This window comes from Dipteris shenzhenensis, chromosome 18 (assembly GCF_047967505.1).
Source record: "Dipteris shenzhenensis isolate YYH24624 ecotype China chromosome 18, Dip_SZ_1.0, whole genome shotgun sequence".
Classification (NCBI taxonomy): Eukaryota; Viridiplantae; Streptophyta; class Polypodiopsida; order Gleicheniales; family Dipteridaceae; genus Dipteris; species Dipteris shenzhenensis.
In genome coordinates, this window is record NC_141613.1 from 11,011,948 (window position 1) to 11,031,405 (window position 19,458).

At 42.6% G+C, this 19,458-nt stretch overlaps 1 protein-coding gene across 1 annotated transcript; it reads right to left on the bottom strand.

Annotated features, from left to right (window-relative positions):
* Nucleotides 1–6,331: 6,331 nt before the first annotated feature.
* On the bottom strand, nt 6,332–11,101 carry LOC147890790 (pentatricopeptide repeat-containing protein At3g53360, mitochondrial-like). Its single transcript, XM_087389601.1, has 2 exons — nt 6,851–11,101; nt 6,332–6,741 (listed from the first exon to the last, which is right to left on the bottom strand). The coding sequence occupies exon 1, from the start codon at nt 10,468–10,470 to the stop codon at nt 6,997–6,999; it is 3,474 nt and encodes a 1,157-aa protein (XP_087245727.1). The 5' UTR covers nt 10,471–11,101; the 3' UTR covers nt 6,332–6,741; nt 6,851–6,996.
* Nucleotides 11,102–19,458: the final 8,357 nt, after the last annotated feature.

The following is a 19,458-nucleotide window of genomic DNA, read 5'->3' on the forward strand; positions in this document are numbered from 1 at the left end:
CTGAACTCCTCTCCTCTATCTTTATTTGCTTCATTTTCTTTGTATATAGCCCTTAAGGCTGCATCCCCGACTTCTTGCTGTTCCTCCCAATCCACTGATTGTTTCAGATCAAATGCCAATGAATGTTTTGCTTGAACTTGAGCCTTAGCCCCTACTCTTGTAATTACTAGTGCCTCAACATTCGGTTGAACCATGGACACCTCAACTTCCTTCGGACATTATGAGCAATCACACTCACATTCCAAATACTGAATATTATGCTGACCATGAATCTTTGTGACTATTCTTATAGTCTCCTCTTGGAAAATCCCTTTGGACTCCTCCACAATTGTCTCCAAAATGACCACATTTACCCCTGCTAGTGGTTGTGTAGTGGGTTTGCATTTAGTCTAGGGGTGAAATTCACAATGGGTAGGCCTCTTTCAATTCTATGTTTACACCATAGTTCACACTGAGGACCTTGACGATGCCCATCCTCAAGCCCACAATACGTGCATGCTTGACTGTTTTCTCTTTGCTACATATTACAGCTCCGATTCTGTGGTCTTCTAGGTGCTGCATTGTTATATCTCGAGTTAGCTTGTGCTCCAACTTGATTAACTGATGCTGGCTGGGCAGCTTGTGCTACTGGCTGCAGATGAGGACGTAACCTCCCCCTATAACTTGGATTATACCAACACTTTTCTTTAGCATGATTATCTTTCCCACAGTAATCACATGGTACCTTTTCTTTCTTTGATTCTACTCCCATACTTTGCAATTGTTCCTTAATTATCTTCTCAAGTTTAGAGTCTCCTTTAGGACTCTTTGGCTCTTTCTTCTTGGTTTTCCCCCTTGTTTTGGGCTTCTTTTCTTTTCTTTTTGTCTTCCCCTTCTTTCCTTCTCCTTCCTCATCCGAATCTTTGTCGAAATTGTCATCTTCTCTTTGCAATGCAGCATATGTTGAAAGCCAATTGCATAAGAAAAGGGTTAAAAGTGTATGGTATGTGGATTCAAGTGCATCAAACCACATGCGCTATCATGGAGAGTGGTTTGCTAATTTGCAGCAGCCTAAGAGGCCTGGCTTTGATGAAACAAGAGATGATACTTGTCATATGATTGAGCACGTTGGTAGAATTCCTTTGAACATGAAAAAATTCACAAATAAAGTATTTAGTTGATGTATTAGGTGTGCCAAGTATTACTAAGAACTTGGTTTCTACTGGTCAAATGGTAGAGCAAGGATTGTAGGTCAAGTTTAATAGAGAGGGTGTGTTTATTAAGGACTGCAAGAATAGCAATAAAGTTATTGCAAGAGGATGCAAATTTGGTAGGATGTTCACTTTGAATGTAGGCATGTCAAGTGTGGATGCTACATTGTTTGCAAAAGGATAGGGAGGAGTTGTAGACATAGAGATATGGAATAAGCGAATTGGCCATATGAATGTGCAATAGATGGTCTAGGGGTATAGTTGTAGGTTTTGCCAAGTTAAGAGTTGAAAACATGGACAATGTGTGTGAAGCTTGTTAGCTTGGGAAGCAAGCCAAGAAATCCTTCCAACAAGATAAGCATATAAGCTCAAAGGCTCTTGATTTAATACATTGGGGTCCGCAAAGCCATTTGATTTGATACATTTAGATCTATGGGGTCCACAATTATGCAATCAATGAGTGGAAGAGGCTTTTATGTGACCTTTACTGATGATTATTCAAGAAGATTTGGGTATACTTTATGAAGCAAAAATCTGAAGTCTTTGGTCATTTTAAAAGCCATGGTCAAAATGGAGTGTAGCAAGGAGGTAGCAGGAATATAAAATGCTTGAGATCAGATGGTGGAGGTGAATAATTCTCACATGAGTTTGACAACTACTTAAAGGAGCATGGCATAAGGAGGTAGTTCACTATACCCCACAGCAGAATTCGGTTGCTAAAAGGAAGAATAGACATACTGCTAAGGTTGCAAGAGCCATATTGAATGAGTGACATATGCCCAACTGTTATTCGACTGAGGTAGTTCATACAATTTTATATATTATGAATAAGACTTCCACTCAAGCACTAGATGATGTGACATCATAAGAGAAGAATACTATAAGGAAACCAGACATGCCACACTTTAGATTTTTAAACTATGTTGCATATGTGCATATACCAAATGAGTTGAGGACAAAGCTTGATTTGAAAGGCTAAAAAATGAATCTTGTTAGGATACTCAACTGAGCAAACGGGTTGTTGTTACAACCTTGTCACAAAAAAGTTTAGAGTAGAGATGTATGCAAAGAGATGGAATCTTGGTATCCACGACCTAATGGAGTTACTGAAATGAAGGTTGAAAAGAATGTTGTTAGCACAGGGATCATGCAGCTTGTGTGGACCCAAAAAGTCCTCTAGTAATGCTATAAAAGTGAACCCTTGGTTAGGGAGGTTGAGAGCACCAATGAGAGGCATTGATTTTCTACCTAAAAATTTAGCAAGTAGAAAAGAGACAAGAAAGATTGATGAAGCACATGCAACCCCCAAAATTAGTGTTGGTCATAGTTTCGTGAATGATGATTCAAGTGGTGTAGAATCCTTAGATAATGAGTTTGGCATACCAAAATTAAGAACACATAGTGTGTAGAAAATGAGGCCTACAAATGAGAAAACTTTATGTATTAATAATCAAGGTGAAGTATCCAGTGGAAAGATTTGTGTTAACGATACGTCATGCCACAGCTTTGAATCGTCCGTAACAGCATGCAAGACCCCAAAAGCAACGCAAATAAAATTACAACACCATACCCATTCAATCAAAACATTGCACTTACCAAGAAGAAAACTCCTTTGCCTTAGCCTAAGCTTGAGCAATAGTATAGATGAGCTAGCATGGACAAGCAGCACCAGCATAGAAGAGTAGCACCAATAAGACTGAGCAAGAGCATATACAAGCAACATAGACAAGCAGCACCAACAAGAAAGCCAATCTAACAATTAGAACAAGGTGAATGATAATAAATCATTCATAAGGCCTGTCGGAGATTCAAGTTGCGAAAGAGAGCGGAGATGATGAATTGAAAGGGATGAGGGAGAGAGAGAGAGAGAGAGAGAGAGGGCTTGAAAATGTGGAGGAGAAAAATAGCAAGGAAAAATTGTGATTTTAAAAAAATTAAAAAAGGCCATTCGCTTCTGAATTGGCTTCGCCTTCACTTAGGCCTCCCTGTGGCATGCCAATAACAACCAAATTCAAGCAAAGCAATTGAACCAGACAGCCAACATACATCAGTCAGCAATTACACTTCTCCCAACCTCATATTTTTCCAACACGTACATCAGTCAACAAGATAAATGCCCACTTCTCCCAACCTGGTAATTTTTCCTCCATGTCACCAAAATTTTTGAACATCCTTCAAGGCTCAATAAAACCATGCACATTCCCACAGAACATGAAAAACCATACACAAACCTATGGGCATGCCAAAAAGGGCTCAGCTAGCCCATTTCCTATTGAATGGCAATCCAACTGGAAATTTTAAAATTCTAACCGAAAATTGACTAGCATTTTATATGCCAACGAGATGATGCCCTCCATCATCCCCCAATGGATTTCCTCGGGACTAGTGTTCAGGGGGGGAAGCTCAATTAGCGTAGTGCTTGCAAAAGCCAGTTTGTAGTGTATTTTAGGGCCGAAATCGAATTATCCAGGTTGGGATTCGAGGTTTCCTTTAACTTTTCAGGGATATAATATGTGTATTTTATTCGAAAATCTCAATAATTTATATGAATTTAAGGAAATTTTAACATACAATTCCAATTAAGCTTAGGTTGCCTTTTAAAAATGTTTTTTTCTAGCATTAAGCTAGCCGGTTTTCTTTTGAATGGCAATCAAACGAGAAAATTTGAAATTCTAACTGAAAATTGGCAAGCAATGGAACTAAAAAGTTTACAATCCTAACCAGCTAACTTCCTGTTGACTAATAATCCAACCAGCTAATTTGAAACTTTAATCAACTGAGTCCTAAGCTGAGGCTCTTTTCTTGAACCCTATTTGGGACCAATTAATGAAAAAGGAAGGAATGCTAGCAAATCTACAATGGAGAAGGGCCGTGAGATATGAGATGGGTGGCACCGATCTTAAGATTTTGGCCAAATAACACTGGTCATCTTGTTGTCTAAATAAAACTATAATTAAAAACTAAGGGAATGTGTCCCTAAATTCATAGCCCAATTGGTAAGGCTTTAGGTTCACAATCATGAGGTTGTGAGTTCCAATTCCCCAAGATATAATGGGTAGGGATACCTCCCCTCCTTTGTGGGGAGTTCCTGTTGTGAAGTTTCACATGTAGGTTTACACACTCGAGTTACCCTCCGACATTCATCACACCTATTTCGGCATTCGTCTACAATCTTCAACTTTGCTAATCCATTCCCTAACGAACAATGCTAGAGGAGGACTACTGCATCACCGACATTCAAGGACACACAGTCTAGCTTGGGGATGGTGCTTAAAAATTATGTCAAATCTTCAACCATTGGGCAAGCATGCAACTCTAACCAGTTGTGCAGGGCTTTCTTCTACCAATTGATTGCTAACCTAGCTTGTCTATCCCAAGTTGTGGTACTACCATAAATACAAAAGTAGCCAATATTTGGAAATGGGATGGCAATCCCCCCGCCCCTATTGTGGATGCCTGGGTGTGTGTGTGCTACTCTCGTAAAAAGGAGGGAATGGATGAGCTAGCGATTCAAAACTATGCTCTCTGAGAAAGGCAATTCACGGCTACAATACTATCAGAAAAGTGCTGAGAGATCAGATACATAGGACTTTTAAAGCAATGCACGTAGGCCACTCACTGATCAACATAAATGGCTTTGTCATCACTTAGTGCTTGGCATGGTGGACGTACTTGGCATGCTCAAGGAAGACCTTTCCTCCAACGGTCATCAAAGCCCATGAGTCACTTTAATTCGTGTGAAACGATCAACATTATATCACCCCTAACATATGTCAAGGGTGACATGAGGGCAATACTTATAGTGAATTTCTAAGTTCCAACCACCACTATCAAGCTCCAACCTTTGATGGGCATGGCTCCCATCACCAAGCACCTCATTGAGTTTGGAGAGGCATTTGGTGGCAGTAACCTACAAGTTGTTGAATGTGTCTTTCTATCTCAACAAGCTAGCATTTCTTGTTGGCCAAGTTGAGTCCTTAACAGCTTGCAAAATGCAATCGTTGCAATTTGGGCCATGATACCTTGTGCTCACAATGAACTCCCAATTTAACAGCCCAAAAAAGGTTGCACTTAGAAAGAGAAGAAGTAACAACAATGTGGGCTTACTAGCAAGCAAAGGTGTTAGATTCCGAAAAGACACGCCTATATACCAATAGAAGTGATAAGGGGTTATGAAGGAGGGGGGCAAGGGGGGAGGGATAGGACTTGCATACAAACCCCAAATGACATACAAGATGCCCATTACCTACAAAAGTAGGTAGATTCAAATGTAGTCGAAAGGCTAAGACTCCCAAGGAGGCTTCCCTCTCCACGCTATTACTACAAAACCTGTGCACTCAAAGAAATTGCTTAGACCCAATATACACAATTTGATAAGAGCCCATAAGTTGTAGAAGATGGTATTTCTTAGGGTATCTACAATGCATACATCTTAGAGGATGGCATTTCTTGAAGGCTCTATGTTTGTACAAGATGGTATTCCTTCAGGGTTAATGGAAGTAGATGGTACTATGTGAATAAAATAATCGATGCTAAAAAATTGCCTATTGTTAAGGTGCACCCACATGCCCTTCCCTTGCCTTTCCATGTGTTGGCCTTTAACACTCTACCATGTACTCGTATGCATTAGGAAAGGGGTCCTTAGCACCGGTTGGTGGCCTCACCTCAGTACCTTTAGGCTTGCCCACAATGTCGCAAAGCCTCTCCTCCATACTGGAATGTTTGATCCCTACTACTCACATGGCAAACGACGTTTGTGGGCTTCCAATCTTCTCTCCAATGCGATTGTCTTGGAGTTTGCAACAAGAAATACATGGACTAAGCTTGTAGAAACACCAACCTCCTCCATGTCCACTCTAGATATATATGTGTTTCAGATATGTGAATTTCTATGGATTCTCTTGATATACTATGAAGGGGGATGTGCTTATGTTATTGCAAGGTAGACAGTATATGTCAATGCATCACATGCCCTATAATGTGCTTGTGCTGTGTAAAGTAGGAAATTTACCATTCTTTAGCTGAAATCATACGTTAGACTGGAGAGAATGTTGGTTGTCTTCCTTTAAGGCTGCATCACATGAGTACTAAGTAACCACAAATCCTTATCTATGTATGAATCTTCTTGTTGAATTGTGGCCATTAATACTTCGCAACACCACTAAGGTGTCTTCAATCATTCTAGCTTTGCTACATCGTCCGACCTGTCTGCATTAGCCTGAATGCTACTGAGCAAAATACATATGGTGAAGCATTCCTCAGAACTAACTCAAAAACAACATTTGTCATGTGTGCAGCCAGCTCCATATTAATGGACATGATAAAAGCAAGCTCAACCATGCTGAACTGACACATTCAAATGGCAAGCTGAGGTCGGGTCCTCTACGTCTTCCAATAGACCTCCCCCAATGCTCATGATCTAAAAAACCTTCACAAAGGGGGTCAAACCATTCACGCAGGCAAAACATCGTGTCACTTTAGCAAACAGACGTGTATGACTGCATACAATGACAGAACCGTTCTGCCTGCATTCCATGCAATACTTGTAGCCCTTCTTTGTCATGCCTGCCATAATGGCTTTCAAGGAGATCACATCCAAGAGCTTTAAAGACATGGCATGTAGCAAAGCATGCCTATTTCGCTTTGTTGTCCGCATCAACCTTCTTTGTCATGCCTGCCATAATGGCTTTCAAGGAGACCACATCCAAGAGCTTTAAAGACATGGCATGATTTTGCTTTGTTGTCAACATCATGTAATAACTCATCATCTATAGCTTAACAATGCATCCGAGAACCACACTATACCTCAAAAGAAACTGAAATCCAAAGCTTTCTTCACACCATTATCAATCATTGCCTTTCTCAGCTTTGTTACATCATCTGATCTGGCTGCAGTAGCATGAATGTTTGCTAGCTGTACATATAGTGAAGCGTTTCCCGGATCTAATTCAAAAACAACATTTGCAGCACGTGCAGCCTGCTCCACATTACTGTGAATTCTGCATGATGAAAGCAAGCTCAACCATGCTGAGGCGACATGTTCACAAGGCATGCTGAGGATAAGGTCCTCTGCCTCATCCAATAGTCCCCCTCGCCCAAGAAGATCAATCATGCATTCATAATGTTCCACAAAGGGGGTTAAGCCATGGTCTATAATCATAGAAGCAAAGTATCGACGCCCTTCAGCAACCAGACCTGCATGACTGCATGCAGTCAGAACGCAAATGAAGGTGATCTTGTCAGGTTTGAACCCTTCTGCCTGCATTTGATGAAATAGGTGCAGGGACTCCTTGCCATGCCCATTCTGGGCATACCCTGCCATGATAGCGTTCCAGGAGACCACATCCCGCATTGGCATCTCTGCAAATGCGGCCTTTGCATCATCCAGGATCCCACACTTGCTGTACATATTGATGAGGGAATTCCCCACAACAACATCCAAATCCCACCCATTGCCAATACCAGAAGCATGCATATCTCGACCCTCTTCTAGTGTTGTTACACTGGCACATGCATCCAAAATGCAGATCATGGTGATCTTGGTTGGCTCAAAGCCTTCTGTATGCATTTGATCGTATAGTTGCAGGGCTTCCTTGCCGTGCCCATTCTTGGCACAAGCTCCCATGATGGCATTCCAAGTGACCTCATCCTTCAGATGCATACCTGCAAAGACAACCCTTGCATCATCCAGGCTGCCGCACTTCCCATACATATTCACAAGGATGTTCCCCACCACCAAATCCGATTCCCATCCATTATCAGCAGCAGTTGCATGCAGCTCTCTACCATCTCTAAGGGCTGCCACACTGGCACATGCATCCAAAACGCAGATAAAGGTGATAATATCTGGCTCATAGCCCTCTGCTTGCATTTGAGAAAACAGTTGTATGGCCTCCTTACCGTGCCCATTCTGGGCACACGCTGCCATCATGGCACTCCAGGACACCACATCCTGCAGAAGCATCTCTTCAAACACAGCCATTGCATCATCCAGGTTCCCGCACTTGCCATACATATTGATGAGCTTCGTCCCTAGAACTTCTGATTCCCATCCATTGCCAGCTATGGTAGCATGCATGTCTTGACCATCTTTTAAAGAGGTCAAATTGGCACACGCATCCAAAGCACAGATGAAAGTAATCTTGTCTGGCTCAAAGCCTTCTACCCTCATTTGACTAAACAGTTTTAGGGCCTCTTTGGCATGCCTATTCTGCACACACACTGCCATAATGGCATTCCATGCAATGACATCCCGCAGCAGCATCTCTGCAAACACAGCCCTTGCATCTTCCAGGCTCCCACACTTGTCGTACATATTAATGAGGGCTGTCCCCAAAACAACATCCACCTCCCATCTGTTGCAAGTAAAAGAAGCATGCATCTCTCGACCTTCCTTTAGAGCTGCTATACTGGCACACACATCCAAAATGCAGATGAACACTATCTTATTTGGCTCGTAGCCTTCTGCCTGCATTTGACTAAACAATTGTAGAGCCTCCCTACTGTGCCGGTTATGTGCACAAGCTGCCACTACGGCACTCCAGGAGACCACATCCCTCAGTGGCATCTCTGCAAACACAGCTTTTGCATCATCTAGGCTCCCACACTTGCCATACATATTCACAAGCGTATTGCCCACTGCAGTATCTGACACCCAAATACTGCCAGCAACAACAGCATGCATTTGTTGACCCTCTTCCAGGGTTAGCACACTAGCACATGCATCTAAGATGCAGACAAAGGTAACCTTGTCTGGCTTGAAGCCTTCCGCATGCATTTGACCAAACAGTTGTAGGGCCGCCTTGCCCTGCCCGTTCTGGGAGCACGCTGCCATCATCGAGTTCCAGGAGATCACATTCTGCAGTGGCATCTCTGCAAACACAGCCATTGCATCATCCATGCTCCCACACTTGCCATACATGTTGAGGAGAGCCGACCCCACAACAACATCCGAATCCCAACTGTTGCCAGCAACGATAGCATGGATCTCATGAGACTCTTCTAGAGCTGCCACACTGGCACAAGCATGCAAAACGCCGATGATGGTGATCTTGTCTTGCTCAAAGCCTTCTGCCTGCATTTGATCAAAAAGTTGTAAAGACTCCTTACCCTTCCCATTCTGGGCGCACACTGCAATCATGGCACTCCAGGAGATCACATTCCGCACAGGCATCTCTGTAAACACAGCCATTGAATCATCCAGGCTCCTACATTTGCCGTACATATTGACTAGGGTATTCCCCACAACAACATCCAACTCCCATCCGTCGCAAGCAACAGCAGCATGCATCTCTCGACCCTCTTCTAGTGCTATAACACTAGCACACACATCCAAAAGACAGATGAAGGTAACCTGGGTTGGCTCAAAACCTTCTGCCTGCATTTTACTATACAGTTGTAGAGACTCCAAGCCATGCCCATTGTGGGCAGAGACAGCTATCATAGCATTCCATGTGACAACATCCCGCAGTGGCATCAGAGCAAATACATCGCTCGCATCATCCAGGCACCCATTCTTGCCATACATATTCACGAGGGCTGTCCCCACAACAACATCCAGCTCCCATCCATTACCAGCAACGGTAGCATGCATGTCTCGACCATCTTCTAGGGCTGCCACACTGGCACACGCATCCAAAACAGATATGAAGGTGATCTTGTCTGGCTCGAAGCCTTCTATCTGCATTTGACCAAAGAGTTGTAGGGCCTCCTTACCGTGCTCGCTCTGTGCACATGCAGAGATCATAATTGTCCAAGTGTACAAATTCCGATGGGCTATATTGTCAAACACAGCACGTGCATACCCCAGGCTCCCACACTTGTTGTACATTTGGACGAGGAGGTTACTCAGAAATGTGTTGCTTGTATATCCACGCCTGTTCATGTGCTCATGAACGCGCACACCATCAGACAGGGCTTTTGCTTTGGTGCAAAGCCTCAAAAGAGAGGCATAGGTAGAAACATCTGTATCTGGACCCAACTGACGGAGAACCTCTTCATTCAAAATCTCAGGACTCTTGAGAGAGCTATTCCGATAGGTTTTGATGGTTCCTAGCTCAGTTTGCACCGCTTCTCCAAGTTTGGCCCTATTGGAGCTCCGCCCACACATCAAATAGGGGACAGGGAGAGAGCCCAGTACATTACCCTTCTGGCTAGCAAAGTTTATTTTTGCATCCCTAGCCTGGAGGCCTGGCCGCTTGCTACATTCTAAACTGTGCCTCTTGAAGGTTAGGGGCTCGATAGTAAGATGAGGAGAAACGCAATAGGAAAACAGCACCATGGATTTTGGCCGGTGATTTCACGTTGAAGCTGAACGTCTTATATATTTTCAAGGGATGCAGGAGACTGGGTATGGGAACCTGGGACTCACGAGTAGCAGACATGTGATCGGCTATTTTCCTAGTAACTACGTACAGTCAGTATCACCCAGTTTGATTGCAACAAGTTCCAAGGAGAAAGAAAATGGCCAGTACATGCTGTTGCAGTCGAGTGCTCAGCTTTCACCACAAGTTATGCAGTGCAAATTGCAGCCAGCTGCGAGCCCTTTAACGAGGTCTAAGAGGACGAGCATAGTTCTCAGCAGCCTCCGACAGATGACCCACTTGGATGCAATTCCTGAGGCATCGTAGACATCATGAAAGAGAGAAATCGGAGAAATTTCCATTTGAAAGTAGATACCCATTTGGCCATGGAGCTGAGATGTCCTACAAGAATTTTCACCTTCCCCTACACAAGCTTTGAGCTGCCAGTATTCTCAAATTCTGCCTGAGATGGCAATTCTCGCCTCAAGTCGTCACCATCAAGAAGATTTACCAGGGTCGCGACTCGACCAATTTTCACATCTAGAAGTTCACCATTTCTCACGTGGTGTCCCTTCTTCAAGCTTATGAGTGCTAACTAAGCACACGTGCAGAAATAGTTATCCAACTAGTTGTATCACTCGTCTACTACGATTTAAAGACCCCCTGCGCTGCATCTCAAGGTACGATCTTTTAAATGTCAATAAATAAAATTTCAAGCTTCATGTACTCACTTTACTCAACAAATACAATTCAATTTATTAGGGTGGATCTATTGTATCTTTTTGAATTTGTTGTCTTTGCTCTATACTAAACAAACACAATTCAACTTATTAGGGGAGCTCTATGTGGATCTATTGGATCTTTTTGTATAAATCTTTCGAGGCTTTAAGAATTTCTTTTGTATCATTGTGTTCTTCCGGACATCATTGTGATGAGGACTCTCTCTCTCTCTCTCTCTCTCTCTCTCTATATATATATATATCTTCATTTCTCTCTCATAGCATACATACACGTGAGCATGTGTGCACATATGTGATACAAAAATGTATATATATATGTGCATATACACACATATATACATATGCATATAGTAAGTGCACCCCCCCCTCCCCCCTCCCCTCGACGAACACACACACACACAGATATAGATAGATAGATAGAGAGAGAGAGAGAGAAAGAAGCTCCTTTTTGGCACATGCATTGATTGGTTCTTAAATTGCTAATCAATCTACCTTGCATCTTGGATTGGCTTTTGAAATGTTGGCTAAGTCTTAACCCATGGCTTTGAGACCTTCCATCTCCTCCTTTCATTCCATTGACTTTCCATCTCCTCCTTCCTCCCAAAGTTGAACTTCCATCTCCTCCTTTCCATTAGCTTTCTACCTCCTCCTTCCTCCCAAAGGTGCCTGTTGTCTTTCCACCTCCTTCCCACTCAAAGCCTCTTGTCTTTCCACCTCCTCCCCTCTCCAAGCCTCCATCCAAGAGCTCCTTCTTTGTGACACGTGGCAAGCTCTTCTCCTCCAAGATGCCACATGTCCTTTTTTTTTTTTCATAGTGTCTGTGGTTAATAAGTTAAAGATTAGATCAAGTCCATGAATCCATTAAGTTTGCATGGCCCTCTTAGTCTTTAACGGTGCTTGTAGTGTTTTCTAGCCTGCCCCAAGGGGAGTAGGCTATAGTGACATGTGTAGGTATCAGGAAAGCTAGAATTTGTTTTTAATTTTAATTCGAATAAATGCGAAATGCGAAGTAACTTGTGATTGGTCCGCACTGTTAGTTCCATGTGCCGCATAGTCTTATTGGTGGAGATACGTAATTGCATGCAGTATAAATGGAATGCTGCAATAATATCATGCTCCCTCCTGCTCACAAATGACGAATTCGTCAATCACCACCATGCCATTGGGCTTTCCCTCTAAGCTTTGTGAAGTATCTTCTTGCCTCGTGCTTTCACATGATCCTCTCCGAGAATCACTATGCCAACAAATTCAAGCGCAACCTATGCCTTCCAAATCGACCCATTGATTCGCCATCCTGCTTGCATTTTCATCGCGTGTTTCCTCCTTTCATCGAGTCGGTCTATTGGTGCTTCTATGGTTCAGCCAGTCTTCAGCACCTCCATGTGCTATGATCATCTCTCTTCTACTTGGATATTCTCAGCACTTTTCATCTATGGCTTCTCATCCTGAGCTCTCTGCTGAATCGATGGAGACTGGAAACATGACCTTCCAACAGGGTCGGATTTCGAGACTCCACTTTGAAACATTGATTCGTGCTAATCTTTCCTATTCCTTTTAATTGCGCTTTTTACTTACTTCTTTCCTTTCTTTTTCACTTCATTCTTTCGATTTCAATTGGTTGGAGCTTGTGTGGACTCTTTTTACATGATTCTTGTGGCTTCAATTCATTGACGGTTCGATGCCTTGTAGAATTGGAGAAGAAGTTTGATGGTAAGCCTCACGATTCTGTGGTTGGATCGATTCATGGACACATGAGTACTAGTGGCCACCCTACCATCCCCACTTCCTTCAAAAGTCTACACAATCTTTTTTATTTAGATCGAAAGAAGGAGTGTTTATGGCTCCACATACCGAGTTTGTGTTGCTGTGGGTTGGTTTACATTGAAAGAACAGGTGTTTGTGGATTCACATAACTAAACATTCATTTCAGCATTTAGTGAATTAGAAGGATTGTCTGTGGTTGGTTTAGCTTGAAAGAAGGAGTGTTTGTGTGCTGGTTTTGTTTTGAAGTATAGGCATGCATACTTGTGATTTCAGCAAGCAAGCATTCCTCCCATTAAAAAAAAGTTGATGATGATGCAACCTCACTTGGACCCTTGAGAGAGATGAGAACTTCATGTCTAGAGGGAATTCCTATCCCATTTTGTGCATACAGATGCTATTTGAGTTCATTTGGCATATGCTAGCTTTTGAGGGGAGGCTCTTAGTCAAATACGAAACACATAAGGCCAAGGACATACCTTATCCAACTTGTCTGTGTGCTTATTTTTACCGATCACAAGAGCATTGATACGGTCACATTGGTTGTCCCACATGCATATGTGCAACAATATAGAGATTACCTAGAGAAAGACTCTTTTTACCGCATCAAGGGGGAAACTGTAGTTCTAAAGGCCACAAGGGAGGGAGGGACATGTAGTTATTCATTACATGTGAATGCCATCAATGCCGTAATAAAGGGGAACCTTTAAAGGGAGCCATCACATTCCTACCAGAGACCACCATTGCATGTTATGTTCCATGACTCATCGATGACCAAGCTGGGAGAGGAAAAATATCCACGGTGATGGGCACAATCGCATTTGTCATAATCAAGGTGGACATGAGGGAGGTGCGAATGACCAAGTCATCATTGCAAATGGGCCTCACAATGAGGATAGTGTTGTGGTGAGTCCCAAACTAGATAATATTCACACGCCTTTCTTCTCACACCATCTTCTCTTAGATGCTAACTCAAATCATTTCTATAAGCAGCTATCATATGTGAATGAATGAAAGAGCGTCTAGACACGATTGATTCAAGAGTTCAATGAGAACAGGATTGTAATGTACACATTGAAGAACATTTTGTACATGCATGCACAAAAAACTTTATGTGTGTATGACTTTACAATGCTAGGATCGAAATGTGTTGTAGGTATAAGGCATATTGCACTTCAAATGTTGTAGGTATACGGCATATTGCACTTCATGAATTTAAATGGGCAACTCATGGATTATCAATGTGATTGGTGTGGAGGTAATCATGTCAACAGAGACCCTATGCATCCTTATAATTGCTCTAGTTGCAATGCTATCCAAGAGGTTGTGCAAGTCCCTTCATTCAAAGGTCATCTTTTACTTGAAGATGAATCTAATGTTCTTGTTAAGATTGTGGGCCCACATGTAGACACTATCCTATCATTGGAGACTATGTTCTTGAGGCTGTACGAGGACAATGTCTGCATTTTTGTTCAATGCCCCTAGACTTGAAGCCCACTGGTAGTTTCACCATCAATAGTTTCGGCTACATTATTGATTTTGACCCTTAGTGACATACGACATCCACAATATGTTTCTTGCTTTGCATGGATTAGTTGTAGTCATGAAGGCTTCATGACTACAACTGGTAGTTTCACCATCAATAGTTTCGGCTACATTATTGCTTTTGACCCTCAATGACATACGACATCCACAATATGTTTCTTACTTTGCATGGATTAGTTGTAGTCATGAAGGCTTCATGCCTTTGACATAGATTGCGTTCATAGTTTTTTGCCCTCTCTACTTACTTGTGGCGATGAAGGTGTTATGCCTTGTAGACTCATTTTTGGATTGAAATAAATGATGATCTCCACTTCATGAAGTTGTTTTTTGTCCTTCCACTTCATATGGGTGTTAACATTCACAAATCTCTACTTTCACTTCACATGGATGTAAATATACACAAAGTCCCACCATATTCCAAGGAGGTCTAAACTAGTGAGTCATTGTAACATAGAGAAGAAATACAAGGTGGAGTCACTGAAAACTTGGTTGAATGTGACACAAGCAAACTAATTGATTTCAATGAAAGTAACCCCCACAATACTGACATCATCAAGTGTGTCTTAGAGCTCATTCCTTCAACAACATATGGATCACTAATCCATATACTTTTCAACTCCATACAAAACATATCAAACATATCCCCACAACACCATGGTTGTTGATTGCAAGAGTACTTGACAATCAAGTTAAAGCTACCATCACATACGATGAAATCGCAACATACGTCACTATAGCTTCCTTCTCAAGATCCATGATTTATGATTGCATCCCTGCAAAGAGTCCTTCTTGATAAAACTAGAAATCCCCCAATAATATCTCCATTTTTCCCAAACAAATATGTACACATACAACAATGTGCCGAATGGAGAGACCTACATTGAGAACTTGGATTTTTACACCACCCAAAGAACAAAGATGTTTAATGAAATGCACATACACAAACACTAATATCATCAAGTGCTTGATTGAGTTGATTCCATCGAAAATCTATGAGTCATTACTAAATATGCTCTTCAACTCCATAGTATCATCTAGAAGCATGTGGTTATTGCTTGCAAGAGTGCTTCATACCCGCAAGATGAACAATGGATTATAAGATAACATGTTGCAACATATGTGACTATCGCTTCACCTTCTAAAATGATCCTTTTTTATTGCCTAACAAGATTCTCCAAGTCCATTACAACATTATTAAGTATGATGGATTACAATTCCAGAGCATAAAATGTATTCCATCTCCACTTATAAGACAAAAAAAAGAATGAAACGAGTCATTCTAACATGCCAATTTGCAATGGTGTTGTGGCTGTTAAATTACACGGCGCAGCGGAACAGAAACTGAACAAAGAATAGAGAGTACACAGCACACTGGAGAGGAACAAACTTTTCCTTCAATACTGATGTAGTATAGATGATGGCTCCGTCCACCCGTGCGCTCCCACAATGGAGCTTAGATGGCGATCTAGACAGATGCTAGGTGAAGAGCTACTAGTTGGAAAATCTGATCTAATCTAAACTAATCTAATACAATGGACTGGGGAGGTTGCCTCTTTATAGCTATGAGGGCGGTAGTCAGATCAACGTGTCGGTGGAGTCAACCAGTCGACCTAGTCAGTGGAGCCAACCAGTCAACCTAGTCGGTGGAACCAACTAGTCATCCATGGAATATTCAGGGAATATTCCCTATACCGTCTAGCAAGAATAAGGGGCTCCCACACAATCACCTTTCTACCATCAATAGTCTCATTGATAGACCTCATCTGACATGCAAGTCACATCCAGTGTCTCGGGCTCACACATGGCTTCTCCTCATATGGGGGCCTTACAACTTGAGCACCTTGGACCATTGGTGGTTACCAGGAGGGTGGGGCATTGAGCATATCTAACACCCCCCCTCAATGTCCACCCATAGGTGAACTAACTTCTCGGCCCAATGCCAAGTCTCTGAAGATGACCCTAAAGCTGATCCTTCGCGAGTGCCTTGGTGAAGATATCTGCTCCATTTTGCTCTATTGGACAGTAGACCAATTTCACTATCCCGTCCTTGATCAAATCACGCACATAGTGATAGTGAATCTCTATATGTTTTGTGCGCTCATGAAACACTGGATTTTTAGCAATGGCCATGCAACTTTGATTGTCGCACCTCAGCACAGTTGCCTCATCCTCTTGCACTCCAATGTGCCATAAGATCCTCCTCAGCCACACTACTTCACATGCAACAAAACATGCTGCCTTGTACTCAGCCTCGGTAGAAGACAATGCCACTGTTGGTTGTTTCTTACTGATCCAAGAGAAGATACCTAAACCTAAAGAGAAACAATATCCAAAAACTCATTTCCTAGAATCAACATCTCCAGCCCAATCTGAGTCACAATGACTAGCCAAGGAAGTGCCCATACCATAGGTGATGCCATAATCAAGAGTGCCCTTCACATACCTGAGCACCCGCATCCCTGCATTCCAATGATTCTCCCGCCGGGGCTTATTAGAGAACCTGCTCAAAATGCCAACAGCAAAACTGATGTCCGGTCTGGTGTTGCACAGATAGATGAGACTGCTGACCAACTTCCTGTACCTCCCGATGTCTGTTTGTGGTGAGGCATCCTCCATAGACAACCTCGCATTTACCTCCATAGGTGTAGCTATCTCCTTGCACTCGGACATACCAAATGCCTTCAAGATCTCCCTTGCATATTTTTGCTGAGAGATGAAGATCTTGCCTGGCTCTTGCCAGACTTCAATCCCCAAATAGTAGTGCATCAAGCCTAAGTCTGTCATCTCAAAATCCGTGCTCAACGCCTTTCTAGTCTGTTGGATCATGCCTTCATAGTCACCTGTAATAAGGAGATCATCCACATATAGAACAATAATAGCATTTTTTCCACCTTTCCTGTACACATACAAGTTAGCATCTGCTGAGGCACATCTTTTGAAGTTTAATTTATGAAAGAATTTGTCTATCCATTGGTACCATGCTCTTGGGGCCTGTTTCAGCTCGTACAGAGCCTTCTTCAGCTTACATACCTTGTTCTCATAATGGGGGGACTCAAACCCAGGTAGCTGAGCCACGTACACCTCCTCCTTGAGGTCACCATTCAAGAATGCTGATTTAACATCCATTTGATAAACTGGCCACTTTTTATGAGCAGCCACCAATAGTACTGTGCGAATACTGGTCATTCTTGCAGTCGGAGTGAAAGATTCCTAAAAATCAAACCCTTCAACCTGCAAAAATCCTTGTACAACCAATCTGGCTTTGTACTTTTCCAAAGTCCCACCTTGTACTTTACCTTCCAAACCCACTTGGTGCCAATAACCTTTCTGTTAGGTGGTCGATCTACCGGCTCCCAAGTTTCATTCTTCATTATGCTGTCATATTCTACTTGCATAGCAATTTTCCAATCTCGGTTTGCAAGTGCTTCCTCCAAACTCGCAGGCTCCTTTTCTTCTGCAATAATCTCAGCCATCAAGGCCATATTGACTATGTGAGCAGAAGCCCTCCTTTGCTCCTCGATTCTCTGAGACCGCCTTGGTCCATCTGCATGCTGCTCAACAGACATAGGCATTTGGTTATCATGGTCGTAGAGCTGCCTTACCCATCGCGGCAATGGCTTTTTCGGTGGTGTAACAACAGGTTGGTGACTTATACCTTCATCATATGATATTTCCTCCTCCTTTATAGCTCTTGGGACAGGTCCATAGTGAATTACCTCTTCGCTTGATGATAAAGTGGAAGAGCTATTCTCTGCCTCCACTGCATGTGGCTACTCCCTGAACACCACATCACGGCTCGCTATGATCTTTGTTGCCTCTTGGTCATACAACTTATAGGCTTTCTTCTCATCACAATAGCCTAAGAAGATACATTTGGTGCTTTTTGGTTGTAGCTTGTTTCTCTCTTTGTCTGGTACATGCGCATAGCATTCACACCCAAACATTCTGAAGTGGGAGACAGATGGCTTCTTACCGCTGTAAGCCTCATGTGGTGTTTTACCTTTGAGTGCCTTTGTATAGCTGCAATCAAGGATGTAAACCATAGTATTGACAACCTTAGCCCAAAAGTGGTTTGGCAGTCCAGCACCTTTCAACATACACCTCCCCATCTCCACCGTGGTCCGCATTTGGCATTCAACAACTGAATTTTGCTGAGGCGTATGTGGTGTCGTCATTTGTCGCTTGATCCCTTTGCTCTTGCAAAAATCTCCAAACTCTGTAGAAACAAACTCACCACCACCATCCGATCTGATTTTCTTCACTTTTCTCCCTATTTCATTTTCAACAACCTGTAGCCATTCTTTAAATTTACCAAAAGCTTGAGCCTTTTCACGAAGAAAGTACACCCACATCTTCCTACTATAGTCGTCGACAATCAATAAAAAATAGGAAGAACCCCCCAAGGCCTGTGCAGGCATCTTACCGCACAAGTCAACATGCACCAACTCTAGAGAAGCGTTTGCTCTATTCTTTCTTCTTGTGGGAATGCCTTTCTCTGTTGCTTGCCCATCATGCAAGCTTCACACTGTTCTTTGATTTCTATGACTGCAGGTAAGTGAGCAACCATACCTTGCTTCTGCATCTCCTTCAGCACTGCAAATCTGATGTGGTCGAATCTTTCATGCCAAAGTCTGCTTGTGCCCACTCCAGCGGTGGTTGTAAGAGCACTTAGCTCATACAGGTTGTTCCTCCTTACTCTTGTGCCAACAAGATTGCCTGCACTATCCAAAATTTTTGCTCGTGTCTTGTTGAACCTCATCTCATGGTCAAGGTCAGTTATGGAAGCAACTAATAGCAAATTTCTCTTGATTTGTGGAACATACATCACATTAGATAGTTTCTTAACATCTCCATTTATAGAAACAAATGAAACCATACCTGTACCCTCAATAGGGCATTTTGTGTTATTACCAACCGTCA